This window comes from Oenanthe melanoleuca, chromosome 1 (genome assembly GCF_029582105.1).
Source record: "Oenanthe melanoleuca isolate GR-GAL-2019-014 chromosome 1, OMel1.0, whole genome shotgun sequence".
Lineage (NCBI taxonomy): Eukaryota > Metazoa > Chordata > Aves > Passeriformes > Muscicapidae > Oenanthe > Oenanthe melanoleuca.
In genome coordinates this window covers 49,610,702-49,624,930 of record NC_079333.1, presented here as the reverse complement: position 1 = coordinate 49,624,930, position 14,229 = coordinate 49,610,702, and the positions used below count along the sequence as shown (strand labels likewise).

The 14,229-nt window shown below is 37.0% G+C and overlaps 1 protein-coding gene across 1 annotated transcript in view; it reads left to right on the top strand.

Moving 5' to 3' along the window:
• Positions 1-13,698, top strand: part of TRPC4 (transient receptor potential cation channel subfamily C member 4) — a 130,511-nt gene extending 116,813 nt beyond the window's left edge. Inside the window, exons 9-11 of the mRNA XM_056488019.1 lie at positions 7,994-8,035; positions 9,794-9,883; positions 10,489-13,698. Coding sequence (XP_056343994.1) covers positions 7,994-8,035; positions 9,794-9,883; positions 10,489-11,205 — 849 coding nt within the window. The 3' untranslated portion in view covers positions 11,206-13,698. The remainder of the gene's footprint in view (positions 1-7,993; positions 8,036-9,793; positions 9,884-10,488) is intronic.
• The last annotated feature ends 531 nt before the right edge of the window (positions 13,699-14,229 follow it).

Below are 14,229 nucleotides of genomic sequence, written 5' to 3'. Positions count from 1 at the left end.
GAACTGTCAAATAATGTGCATATGAGCTAGAGAATAATTCTAGCAGAGAATGTTTACTTTTTACATTGATATCAATGTATTTGAAGAGAAAGCATCATCATTTCTCTGTACAATGACAGAATGAACCATGATTGTGCTTTATCTGCAGATTGTGCAAGAATGATTAGGAGCAATAAAAAATACAAAGGATCAAACGGGTATACCTGTCTGCCAGTGTCCAAACTGTTGGTTGCTAATCCCTAGTTCAAGTGTCACAGTTCAGGTATAATTGAATACCATGAACCAGAGACTCATGTATGAAGTATTAATCATAGGATATTCTCTGTGTCTCTGTCTCTCTACATGTAATGGAATGAGTTTACCATAAAAGCATTCTTACCAAAATCTGTTCCCATTTAAAAAAAATTTTTGAAAGGTAACAGCATTTACTTGTTTTGTTGAATTTAAAGGTAGAACTATTTCAGAATCACATTTTGAAATCACACCATATACTGATACTGCTTATTAGCAATGACATTTCCGGGGGGGGAAAAAAAAAAAGAGAGAGGAAAAGGCATAGAAGATGACCAAGAATAATCCTGCACCTGGATTCAGCAGATGCCTGTATAATATCTCAGCCACTTTCTTTCTCTGGTAGCTGCAGTGGGTAAAGCAGATTTGAACTTTTCCCTCCTAACTTCATCTGCTTGAGATACCTCAGTCAGTGACACAGTTTTTCTATACTGCCAGCACAAATGTTCAGGCAACATCCTGAACCCACCAACAACTAATTCTCTCTAGTTATGTTTTCTTCATTTCCCATGAGCCAGTCAGTACCTCATTAATTAGACTGAATTTAGCCAGCTCTAGCGTGAAGAGGACTATTTGGGATGAGATGTGGATAATGGCATTTTCTCTATACCATAGTGATTTGATGAATATAAATGTTTCAAGTCTGTTAGGAACTCAGACAAGCAGTAGGTGAGAATAGAAGAGTCAAATGTGAGTAAGGAGGAAAGAAAGGGGTATATTACTTGTGCTATTGATTCTTATTATAAAAACTTCCATCCATTTCAAAGAAGTCAGGGGATATGATACAATTCTTTGATGGACAATTACTGTATCAACCTTTTCTTTATATTTCTATTTCTTCCCCATTTCTTTGTAAGTGAGTAATAAGTTTTTTGTACCTATTCTGCTGTAATATCCTGGAATGCAGTTTACTCTCTAGATGTACTTGGAGGAATAATTTCATATGCATGTACAGATATATGGTAAAGAGAAAAAGGGGCATATAAAGGTAAATCACAATTACTATGCTGATAAATAAATTTTGTTCTGTTTGTAGAAAGCTTCATATCAGGCTTATTGCAATATAATGATATAGTTGGCCAGTATCTAAATTGTGAAAGCACAATTATTTCATGTAGCTGTCATATTTTTACGTATAGATAAAAAACAGCCAGGAAAAGAAACTAATAAACATGAGAGTGACATTGAAAGAAACCAGTAATAGATTAAAAGAAACACACACTGAAAAAAACATTAAGTTAAGAAAGACTAATAGTGATTCATATAGAAATTTTCAAAAAAGTGAACTAGCATGAATGGTGAATAATTTTGAGAGCAAAATATCACTGTGTAATATAGAAAGTGAAAAAAGTAAAGGCAGAGACCAACAGAAGGAGAAACTATGAGATGATACTGGAAAGAAAAAGTCAAGAGAGAGAATGATGTATTGTATGTGTGGGAGAGTGGGCAATGCTTCTAGGCATTTGTGAAACATTTGGTAGGGATGATTAGCTAGTATAAACTGAGAGAATGATATTAAAATTAATGGTATGATGCCAGTATGTAGCAGAGAGTTCATTAACACAATATTCCTGCTTGACTGAGACGGATACAGAATATGCTTATACATCCCAGCTCAACCTTCAGGACAATATTTCTTGTCAGACCTTCCATCTGGGATAAGGAAATATTTTTTTTCCTTTTTATTACCTTCTCAAACTGCAGATTTGGGAGCAAACTCATTCTTGGATAAATGGAATAATAAAGAGAAATATGGGGTGCTCCTAGCCCTATGGTGAATGGTGTGATGAGAAAGGGGATTCAGAAGGATCATCTCTCTTCCTGCACCTACCAGGAATAAAAGCATTTTGACAAAAATGTAGAAAATCCTGATAGGGCACATAAATAGCACCTTCAAGAAACTCACATCTTAGATTTGGGAAAACTGATGCAGCAAAGGGTCAAAGGGAGTCTATGCACCAAGCTGCTTGAGAATTTTTCCAAATAGAATTTTTTTTAGTTTTTTACTTAAAATCCCCCAACATCTCTAAACACCAAACTTTTTAATTAGCATATTTCAATTTCAAATAAACTTTTGTTGGGAAAGACTTTTCAGCTTCGGCATGAAATTTCTGTTTGAAGAAAGGAGCAGGTGCCATTTAAAGCAAACATCTTGGGCTGGAGGGACCCAGGTTTACTTCTGTTCTCCTGTGGACATTTGATTAGTTACTCCAAGCATAAAAAGCTATGACAACAGAAATTTCCTTCTCAGGATCTTTAAGATGCTGTAGGGGTTAAGGTGCCCTCTTGGGAGAACAGAAAAGAAGGGGCTGAACCTAGCTTCCCTGTGATTTGAATGTGAACCACTGATTACTGAGCAGTTTGGGAGTGGAGAACATCAGTGAGGGGGAGATATGGGACATTTTTAGTTGATTTCTGTAAATTTTTTTTTTTTAATTATTTGAAAGTAGAATTCCTAAAGCATATAGGACAGTAGGGCCATATCCATCACTGGTTTCCCCTGCAGAATAGATTCTTAGCTGGAATTAGATCTGAAACTCCTCCAGCAGAGCCATCATAGCAACCACACTTCCAGCTGCCAGAAAAAGGTGAGTGGCTGTGGCTGACCAGGCAGATTCCTTCCATCATGTGGGCATCTCAGAAAACTACAGAGTTCTTCAGCTAATTCCTCAGCATAACACAAGCCCCATCAGGGTTATGTGAATTTGGAACTGGGATTTTTGCAGTTTCCAGACCTAGTTATTCACCCAAGCTCCAAAATGGAATAAGATGTGCATATGCACTCTGTGCTCTGATTTCCTCATTGGATAGATGCAAACCACCAGATAGGTGCTGTTAACTGGACATTCTTCAAGAGGTTAAACCATCAGTCAACAAATGGGCATACCACAGTGATCTCATAGTTTTTCCTGAAAGAATGCACTTCTTTCTGGTTTTCTCAAACTTCCCATCACCCACAGCTCAGCCTTGATTTCCTAGAACTTTTTCAATAGTCCCAACAAGCTACATCACAAATTAAATTTAGGACCTCTATGCCCTTTCAACCAAAATTTAATGAAGAGTTTTCTCTGCCTTTTGTTCAAGTATCTCAGATGACTTCAGCTCACTTGTATCTCCCCTGTAATAACTTTGGCCTCTGAGCTGCAAGATAAGCTTTGTTGGGATCTACTCCTTTTCACTGAGTCCTGCATTACAAACTGTCTCCTTCCCTACAGCTAGGACTGGGAGAGAAAAAAAATGCTATAATATGATTTTCTTATATTGGCTATATGGATTGATGGATGGATGCCACATTGTCTGTAAGGCAGAACTCAGACTTCAAAACATTCTGTTCTGAAATCTCTAAATGTTAACTTTCCTATTAAGAAGTACTAATCAGAGGTGACATACTATGGTGTTTTCCAGTAGAAAAAGCAATAGTGTGCATCCAAAGAGTGAGTCAGTGCTAAAGGATACAAAATAGATGATAGACTGAAAGGAGCTGGCAAGGGATTATGCATGATCTCTGCAAAAAGTGCTCAGCAACAAAAAGCCAGGAATCATGAACTAGGACTGAGTAAAGGATCAAATCTAATGTGTCAAGAATGCATTGTAAAATTTATGTATGTGTATACTTGAAAGTTCATTACATGCAGGCAGACTGTGTAAAGGATTCAGGGTCAGGATAGTTTACAGCACATATTCTAGTCAAACGGTTTATCTGCCCCATAGGAGGAAGAGAAATGCCAGTAAAAATAAGTATGACATGGCTGCTTGGGAGGATCATCTGCATTGCTGTTTATAACAAAACTCTCATGGGCATAAACACGGTCTGTAGCGATGTGAGGTGCCTCTGAAAAAAGCCAATTAATTTGCTTCTCCTTAGATGTAGTTTCTGTGGTTCTTCTGTCCTTAGTTGTAGTGGGGCAGCTGAAGCAGTGGGTGGTGAAGTCACAAGGAGATGTTTTAAGGGAGAGATTTTTTCTCCAAGCAATACAGCATCCAGCCATGCTGATGGCAGCTTCTCTAGCCACAGCTTCAGCTGAAGGAAAGCCAGGATGGTACATGTGATTTACTAATATTTCAGCTCTGCTATGAATCAGACAGAACTCTTCTACCATTCAGAGTTCAGCACATTTTTATATTCTGTCATTTTGACATATCCCAGGTATGCAGCATTTCCTTCAGCTGCTATCAGTTATCTTCTGCACTTAAAATTCTGAAATGTGTGTGCTGCTCTTTACATATGTCTATATCATCTATATCTATATCAGTTCTATTTATTTTGTTAGCTCACCTTTGCAAAAGCCAGATTAGCAATATGATTCTGTTATTTAGGCTGAGGTTTTCCTGACTACACAAGGCTTTATGAGTGTGTCAAGGTTAATCCTGTTGGCCATCTGAAATCTATTGCTATTTCAGAAATAAAAAGATATATGGGAAAAGAAATCCTAGTCCCAACAGAACAAAGAGCACTGTTTTTTCTCAAATTACATTCTAGTTTACATCTAATCAGTCACCAAAAATGTTTTACCTATAATTTTAAGTATTTCAGAAGTGAAAATGGAAAGGATTGTCAGGGATAGCTTCAGTGCTACTGAAATTTTTTTATATTTTTTTATCTGATCTTTAGATAAACAGTTACTTCTTTTCTAGCTATCCAGATTTTTATGCCATTTTCCAAGCAACCTACATGATTTTATTATCATTTGTCACAGAAAATCTCCTTTTCCCTTCTCTTTTCTTTTTTTCACCCAGTGGAAAATGATGCAATTTCTGTCAGTATAAGCATTTTGTATTCTCTCTGTAATGTATTTTATTAAAAGTTGAGTGAAGAAGGAGCACCTTCCATCTGCCATGGAAATCAATAATCTGGAGTGTTCCTTGTACAGCCAAGAACCATTTCATGGAGAAGTCTCTCTGTCAACACACAAAAGTTCAAATCCTTTAAAGGTGATGCTTCTATTCAAGATGAGGAATATATCCCACAACTTAACACAATAATTCCATTTTCTGGACTTTTATCACTAAGCGGTTTAAGGTCAAATGCAGACATTGGATTTGTATTGCTGCATTATAAAATATACAATTTTAATAAAACACATCAAAGTAAGTAATACAATATTATTAAATTTTTGACTGCTAAACAGATCTTTTTTCTAAACAGTACAAATTACTAGGAATGTCATAAACAGGAAGACCAAAATAATTATCACTTCTAGTGGAGCTACTATTAAAGCTTCCTAAAGGATATTAGTGCCCCCTTTTGGAAAGTGACAACAGCATCTCCCTCAATTTCATTTTTGCATTCAACATGCATAGCTGTGTTTCCTACCATGTTGCTATTTTTAGTCAAATTAAACTTTCATCCCTTTGCCAGCCATCATTTTCAATTTCTTCATGCACATAGAACAATGGTTACTTGAAACAAATTTTGAACCATAAATTAGACTATAACCAAGTAGAGAAAAGCAGGCCAGCTGAGAACTAAAAAAGGACAATATGAATGTTAATGACATTTTAGTTCTTGTGAATAGCCTGGTTTTCAGATGTGTTTAGGCAAAGATTCATTCTGCTTTCAAAAGGAAGCAAAAAATGATTAGGAACTGGAGATGGAATCTAAACATTAAAATGAGAGATAATAAAGTTTGGTGATAATAAATTTGATTGGTTATGTGTAATTCCCAGTGGAATAAGTATATAGCTGTGCATAAAAACATACAATTAAATTAATTTTTTTTCAGCTTCTTGGTGGTATGAATTGAAAACAATAAAGTGCAGCAGAACTGTTCTGACACATTATTACATAAATCTTTTCACATAGTTATCCCAAACTGTACTTGATGGCATTACATTAAGTGGAAAAAATCTCAGCCTCTCTTTCTGGGAGTTTCCGAATTGGTTGCAAAAAAAAAGGATAAATGTTATCTAGGTAGTTCTTGTTACAGGTACAGAATTAAACCTGTGCATTTATTTCACATTTCACTGTAAAATAAAGCAGAGCAGACAGCAGCTGCAGGAAGTATTGTGCAAGACAAGAATCAGCATTTTTTTACTTAGGTATTATTCACTTTACCTGAAGTGTGTTTCAATTACACCCTAAAGTTTTTTCCTTCACCTTTGAGTCAGATCTGTTGTTGAGAGCTCTCTTAGCCACGGACTCCCTTGGTGCTCTCTCAGCAGAATGAAACATCTCCACCGTGTGGTCAGCTGTAAGAAAGATGAGGTTTTTTTCTAAAACCAGCTAAGTTCGGGTGTTGTGAGGGTATGAGCCTTCCCACGGCTGCATTGTCCCCTCCATCCCTGGTGCTGGGCTAGCCTGCCCATCCTTCCATCCTTAAACACCAGAAATATCCATTTTCTCTTTCATAAGGCATAGATGGAGAAACACAATCTGGAAAAATACTGAAGAAAGCATTCTCATGTACAAAGCCCTACCCCAGTGGCTGTTCAGACTGATTAGGAAATAATGATTTTCCCCCTTTTTATTATTTTATGCTAGCCCAACCACAAAGCCATTGCATCCCTCAAATTAGTTGCAAACAAGAAATCAACCCTGAAGTGTAAACAGACTATAAATACAGGGAAAAGGTTCATCACTTCTTTCAAGTGAAAAACAAAACTACAAAATAACTTGCCATGCCTGCCCCACTATGCAACTGAGGTCAATTTTAACAAGTCCCTTGGATGTCCTTTCACCCTGTTTTTTTAAGCAGATGTTCAGTGTTCTGTTTGGAGAAATATAAGCAGTGGTCAGACACATTATTTTCTTGTCAGCAGCAGATATGAGAGTCTAAGTTAATGCTGTTTTCCTTTCAACAGTTAGGGATAATTATGGTAGAGGATGGGGATATGTTACTCATTATGCAATTGAGGACAAAAGGAATTCAAGGCAAAAATAATTCAGGCTTTTTTTCCTCATCTTTTTCTGGGCAGCCCATAGATATGGCAGTATAATCTGATACAACACCTGCTTGAAACCTGGGCTATTCTTTCATCCTACCATGCTTCTTTTTGCTGCTCCTCTTCAGAGTTACTGTCCCTTTTACCCTCTCTCCTTATCAAGACCAAACTATGTTGAAAGCTGTTTCTTTCTTCCATATATCTCTCTAACACTAAGTGTTTTTAACAGAGAACTAAGGGGGAACTTTCTCATTAATACAGTTTTATTGTGCAGATTTTGGTTAGCTTTATTTTAAATGAGGTATTAGGAGCCATAGCCAGTGTCTTGCTAGCACCATGGCTTTATTTTCCATACAGAATTTTCCTTCCTGTAGCTCATGTCCATTGACTGCTGTTCTTTCGCTGTGCACCTCCAAGAAAAATCTAACTTGACACGAGTCAAGCTTTTTTAAATTCAGTAAAATGTGCTTCAGTCTGTGCAAGTGAGTGGCATGATCCATTGTTCCATTTCTATCTCAGATCACTGACCTTGGGGCTCTGCAACCTGTGACCTGGCTGCCCCACCACCTCTATGCTGATGCAGGAATAAAAGCATTTTGACAAAAGTGTAGAAAATTCACTTTGCCTTCCCCCAGCAGCCTTCTCCTTTCTATAAAGCAAATGATAGTCTTTTTCCAAACACTGTCATTTTTCAAGAGATTTTGAAGCTTTTCTCAGCTTGCTTGATACCATATAATGCACAGGCCTGCTGTTTTCTGTGGTTAAGTATTTTACTTCCAGACAGGGATTAATATTTTTTTTATTCTTTTCTATTTTTCAGAGACGTGCAGCTGACAATTTGAGGAGACATCATCAATACCAGGTACAGACCTGTGTTTATTCTTTGGGCAATTGTTTTTCTATGCCTTCAGAATGTCTTCGTAAGGAAAAAAATGGAAGAACTTCGTGAGAAAGTAGAAAAGGAAAATAAAAGGAAAAAACCAAAAAATCAGTACTTATTTCCTCTTCAGTGAACAAGCTTAGTATTTTTGATGTTCAGACAAAAGCATTTGAGAAGATAATTGTCTTCTTTTTGGAGCAAAAGGATATTTTCTAGAGCAGTAACATGCTATCCAGTATTTTGCCCATTGTAACATTGCCTTTAAAAAAGCAAATTCCTCCTGCCAGAAATCATCAGCACCATATGTGCAGTGAACTGACATGCTCCCTGAGAACCTGCTCTTCATGTCTCCAGCTTTAGTCCCCCATAGACAACTTCCTTAATAACCCCTCTGCCTAGATCCCCTATAAGCAATTCTTTTTCATGCTTCCTTCTTCAGCTTCTATTTTTTTTTTAGATTATTATTTCACAATGAATAATTTTCAGCTTTATTTTGAATTTCTGTCGTGTTAAAAGGGCTGCAAGTTAAACAAGGTGTGAGCTGTAGGCTTGGTAGTTAATGAATCCCATATGGGAAATAATTAGGCAAACTGGGACTTTTCCAACTGGAAGAAGAGGCAGCTGTGGGAAGTACAACAGAGATCTATAAAATCGTGAGGAAGGTGAGCACAGAGCAGTTGCTTGCCATTTATCTGTGAACTGGGTGCCATCTATGTACTACACTTCATCAGTGAGGCTGTATAGGCAGCCTCTAGAGGGAAGTGATTATTCCCCTCCAGCCCTTGTGAGACTCTATCCAGAGCAGTATGTCATGTCTGAGCCCCACAGTACAAGAGAAATAGTAACAAACTGCAAGGGATCCAGCTAGGGGGCACCAAGATGGTGAGAGGACTGTCAAATAAGCTTAGATTTCAGCCTGAAGTAGGTTAGGGGGAATATAACTGCTGCCTAAAAAAACAGAGTGATTAGAGAGAAAGAGCCTGATTTTTCTTCGAGGTAGAATACAAAATGGACACAAGTTGAAGGAAGGGAAATACTGTAAGGTAAGGAGAATTATCTTCAAGTGAGAGTAGTTAAGAATTGAAAAATGCAGCTCAGGGAGGCTGCAGCATCTTCACTCATGGAGATATTTAGGACTTGACTGGGCATGGCACTGAGATGACTCAGACAGCCTCCAGGTATCTCTTTCAACCTAAATAATTTCTAGGATTCTTAGAAGACAACAATGGAAGCTACCAGACAAAAGGTTAAAAATAAAACCCCAAATGGAATCTTGCTCCATGCTGTAGAATTCATTGGCAGAGGATTTCTGAATGCTGAGAGTTTACATTAGTTCAGAATGCATAAGAAAACCTGTCACGGCCAATTAAACCTAGAGCTCTCATTTTTGTTCAGAGAGTCACTGCATCTCACAGCACAGGAGCCTTGAGGGAGAATAGCTGGAAATAAAGTTGTACAGCCACACCAAGCTTGCTCTCCTCATGAGGCATCAGCAACTGCTCGCTGCCAGGCTGGATATTACTGGCAGGAAACATACCTTGGGTCAAACCCAACACATCCCTTCTCAGGACCATAAGCATTAGTAGTTTCCATCAAAAAACAAAACAAATTTTCAAACAGACCTAAGCTTTGTATAGTTTTTATCATGTTCCTAAAACATGAAAAAGCCCAAGCAGAGTTTATGACTGTAGGTTTGCTGACTGATACCAAGAAAGCTAACACAATACTTTATATTTTTAGGAAGTTATGAGAAATCTGGTTAAAAGGTATGTTGCAGCAATGATAAGAGATGCCAAAACTGAGGAAGGATTGACAGAAGAAAATTTTAAGGTATGTGTTTATGTTTACAGGTGTTTTAATAATTTAATAATTTTAATAATAATAATTCCTAAGATATTTTAAGACTGTGAAGCAAATTGCTTACACTCATTCAGGTAGCATATAACTTGCTTCCTAGAGCAATATCCTCAACCTTTAAACTTCTTTAAACTTTAAACTTCTTCAAAAGAAATTTCTTTTAAACCAGAAATTTTAATTGAAATAAAAATAGCATAACTGGTTTAGACCACACCCAAAGAAACCCAAGGCTGAAGGGAGATGAGTACAGTCAGAGCAACCAGTAGTCAGAAAAAAAATTATATAGTTAAAAGATAGTGGCTCCCCAAAAGTACAAATATAAGCAGTTGAAGTGATTCATGTGTATAAACATTTCATAGCTATATTTAGCAAGAGCAGAAAATTTGAATAATTTAGGAAGAGAATTATGTGTTGGAGGGACCTAGGTATGCCAACATCCAGACTGTAAAGTTTATTTATTACTGTCCCAAGAATAAGCCCTTTCTTTTTTTTTTTTTTTTTTTTTTTTTTTTAATTTCAAAAAGAAAGTCAAATTAGCTTTGATGTTCTGACATTTGATCTTTCTTCCTAATTTTTAGGAGTTAAAACAAGACATTTCCAGCTTTCGCTTTGAAGTCCTGGGTTTGTTAAAAGGAAGCAAGCTGTCTAATTTACAGACTGCAAAGATGAGCAAAGACACTGCCTCTCTGTCAGAAAACGAGGAAAATAGTGAGAGTGAAGGAAACAAGAAAGGAAAGAAGAAACCCTTCAGCCTTTTTGACATAACAACGATGATTCATCCACGATCAGCCAGTATTGCCTCTGAAGGACATAATGTAAGCAATGGCTCAGCAATGATGGTGTCAGAGTCCACTCAGGAGAAACAAAAGCGTGTGAATTTTGTAACAGACATTAAAAATTTCGGGTTGTTTCACAGACGATCAAAAACAAACTCTGTGGAGCAGAGTACAAATAAAATCTACACCGTTTCTGAAGAAGTTTCCCGTCAACAGGCAGAGGAACAATGTGAGAAAACCGATGAACTGGAAGAGGGAGAATTGATCATGAACTGTGAATTAAACTTCCGAAATTCTGGCAAAAAATGCATGTTAGCTGAGTCACAAAATCCCAGTGAGTCTTTGGATTCACGGGTCGAGGGAAGTGTTTGCGCTTCAGAAACAGAGAAAATGGAGTTACAGGACTCAGAACCTGCCACTCCACAGGACCAGCTGGACAAGGCATTGGACATTAGCATTGACTCTGATGGGAAACAGGAAACAATTGTTCAGGGTGACTATGTGATAACAAGGTTGTGATGCTTACAGGAGGAAGCATTTACAAATATATATATTTTGCATAGTGCTTTTGGGGGGGAATGTTTTAAGGATTATATTAGCTAATGCAGAATTACACTTTATAATACTCAACTGTGGCACATGATCTTGTAACATAGTAGTCAAGAGAAAGAAAATATGAGGACCTTCTGTTTTGTAGCCTGCTTTAGCTTTCACGATTTGTTTTACATTTTTTAATAAATGGAAGCATCTTGTATTCTTGTACTGTTGCAATAACCCACAGAAACTTTTTAGCTATCTTTTTCAATTACAACAAATGGAATTTCTCTCATATGATAGTTGACTCCTATGATAAATATTTTTCTATGCAAATAAAAAGTAGCTTAAGAGACTTGTAAGCTTTTATTTAACTTTGTAGGTTCTTAAAAGATTCTGTGCACCATAATAATCGTAGGTGGCTTCTGCCAGCATAATTCATGTCAAGCTATTAGAATCATTTATTTAAATTGCTAGAAACTTGTGTCAAAATCTATACAGAATCAGAAGATAAATTATATTCTTTTATTTATTGAAGGAACATGAATACCTGTAAATTATGAAAAATAGGTCTGTTTGGTTATTTAATTACAACTTTTCCCTCACAGCAAGAGGAGTATGACTGTCCTGATACCATTGTTAGAAATACATTTGCAAGTTTTGAAGACTATATGTAAATGTTTCTTATAGGAAAAGAAATATCTGTGGCTTACTAAAAATTGATGATGGATTACTCCCCAAGAATCCTTTATCACCACAGCTACTGCTTCTTCAAGCATTTTCTTTCCTCCTGTGGACAACCTATGCACTTTAATATTCAGCTGCTTATTAGCTTCTGCCTTCACAATACACCTGCATTTGCTAAGGAAGAGATACTTCAGGAATAAACAAGCATACAATGATTCCCCTGAGTACTTGAATAAATATGGCAACTTGTTGAGAAGTTTTAAAGGGCAAGCCTTAAGGGAGTTTCTTTGAAAATTTTACAGTTTGGGGGAACCTGATTGGATGTTTTATAATAGATACCTAAATGTATAAAGAAAATCTAATAGTATTTTTCATAACTGATGAGTGACCTACTATCTTAGTGAAAACCAGTATTTTTAAAATTAAACATTGTGGGGTTTTTTAATCGTTGGCTGGTGTACTACATTATTAAAAATTTCATTTTACAACTGGTATAAGAATATACACCCCCAACTTTCAACACCATTCTTTCCTCCTTAAATATATCACAAACTGCTGTTATTTCATTCTTAACTTCCCCAGCCCTGCCATGATAGATTTTCTTGTTAATATTACAGTGTATTAAGGAACTTCCAGATGCATAGAGTGCATTTATATTTCTGATGGAATCTATCCCATGTAAACCTGTAGGACCTGACCTAAAGCTGTGTCCTTCTGGACCTAAATTGTCCTGGTACTGAACTGTGTCTTGGAAATCCAGGCAAACCCCTCTCATCGCTATACTCTAAGGTGAGTTTTCCAGCTCTGCTTTACACACATGCTGCTCTCTCTGATCTCACATATTGAAAGCTTCCTTCCTCCACACCTGTTTGTGTCATGGCAGATACAGTTAAACCAAAATGGAAAATATGAGTCATAATTGGAAAATAGTTTGTATAGCTTTGCAACAATGTGCTCAAATCATATTTGATTGGTTAGTTTCCATCTTGGCCTCCTGACTGCTCTGTAGACCCTCTCTCCTTCACGTCTTTCTCCTTGTCCACCTTTAGATTGTAAGCTCCTTGGGGCAGGGCCTGCAGCTTTTCTGTCTGGAAAGCACCTGAATTATTACAAGTATAAAAAGAAATAAATAATAATAATGGTGGAATAACCTCATATCATTTGTATTAGGTCAACTCTTTTAGAGAGTTCTTTTTTGTACTGTAGCATTTTTGCTAAAAATACCATGAAGCAAATGTGTCACGTTGTCACAGAATTCTCTATATCCCAGTTAATAGTCCTTCTCCACTACTGCTTTCAGTTGCTCATTCTTCATGATGGTTTGTCATGCCTTTGAGTCCTAAGCTTACTCCCTTTACACTAGCCAAATTCAAAAGAGACAGTGCTTGCTCAAAAGAGCTTTCAACACATTCCAGCCACATGGCTTCACTCCAGACAGAAAGTGCCTGAGCAGGGTATTTGTATTGCAAACATCACCATTGTCAGAACAAGTTAACTCCAAGAGGTCCAGGAGTTCTGTAGAATATTCTGGCATCATAAAAGCCTGTTTCTCCTGTGCATGAAGATCCCAACACAGTAGAGTTAATGTGAAATATCAGCCACACCATCCCATCATGACCCCGCTGTGCTGGGCATCAGTCTAAGTCATGGAATGGATACAAGACAGAACAGCAAAGACAGGGCAGGTGGGCAGGAAACTCTACCATAGGGACACAATGTATTACAGGTGGTCACTCTTTTGGTGCCTTTTTTTTTTTTTTTCTTACATCTTAAGACTGAAACATGGGTCTGTTAAATAAAGCATACGTAAAATCAACATGTGCTCTATTTTTATGTTATTCTTAGGCATCAAAGCTTGACATGTACAAGGACCCGATGTCATTCCATTTAAAAATATTGCCAAATAAGCATGTCATTCTATGACAACAGATGAGCCCAAAATAAATCCAAAATTGAAATGGTGGCAGACTTTTACTGCTTTGCAGGCAAAAAAAAAACAAAATAAAAACCTTTTTCTCACTGGATGCCTCTGAGAGGACACCTGTGCTAGGAAAGATCAAGGTATGCCCAGAGCAAAGTTGGTAATACCATAGCACAGGCATTATTAAGCTTTGCAAAGCTGAGCATTCTTTCTCCTCAAAAGAAATTTAAAGGTTCAAACCAGCCTGTCCCTTCCATTAGCTTTCATTAGCATCAATAACGGAGGAATACAAATGAACCAGGATATGAACCCCTATAAAAGACAGTCTTTTGAAGCAGAGCTTGAAATCATAAAATGTTTCATGCAGCTAGAAAATTGACTAAGTACAAAGGGTTTTAATA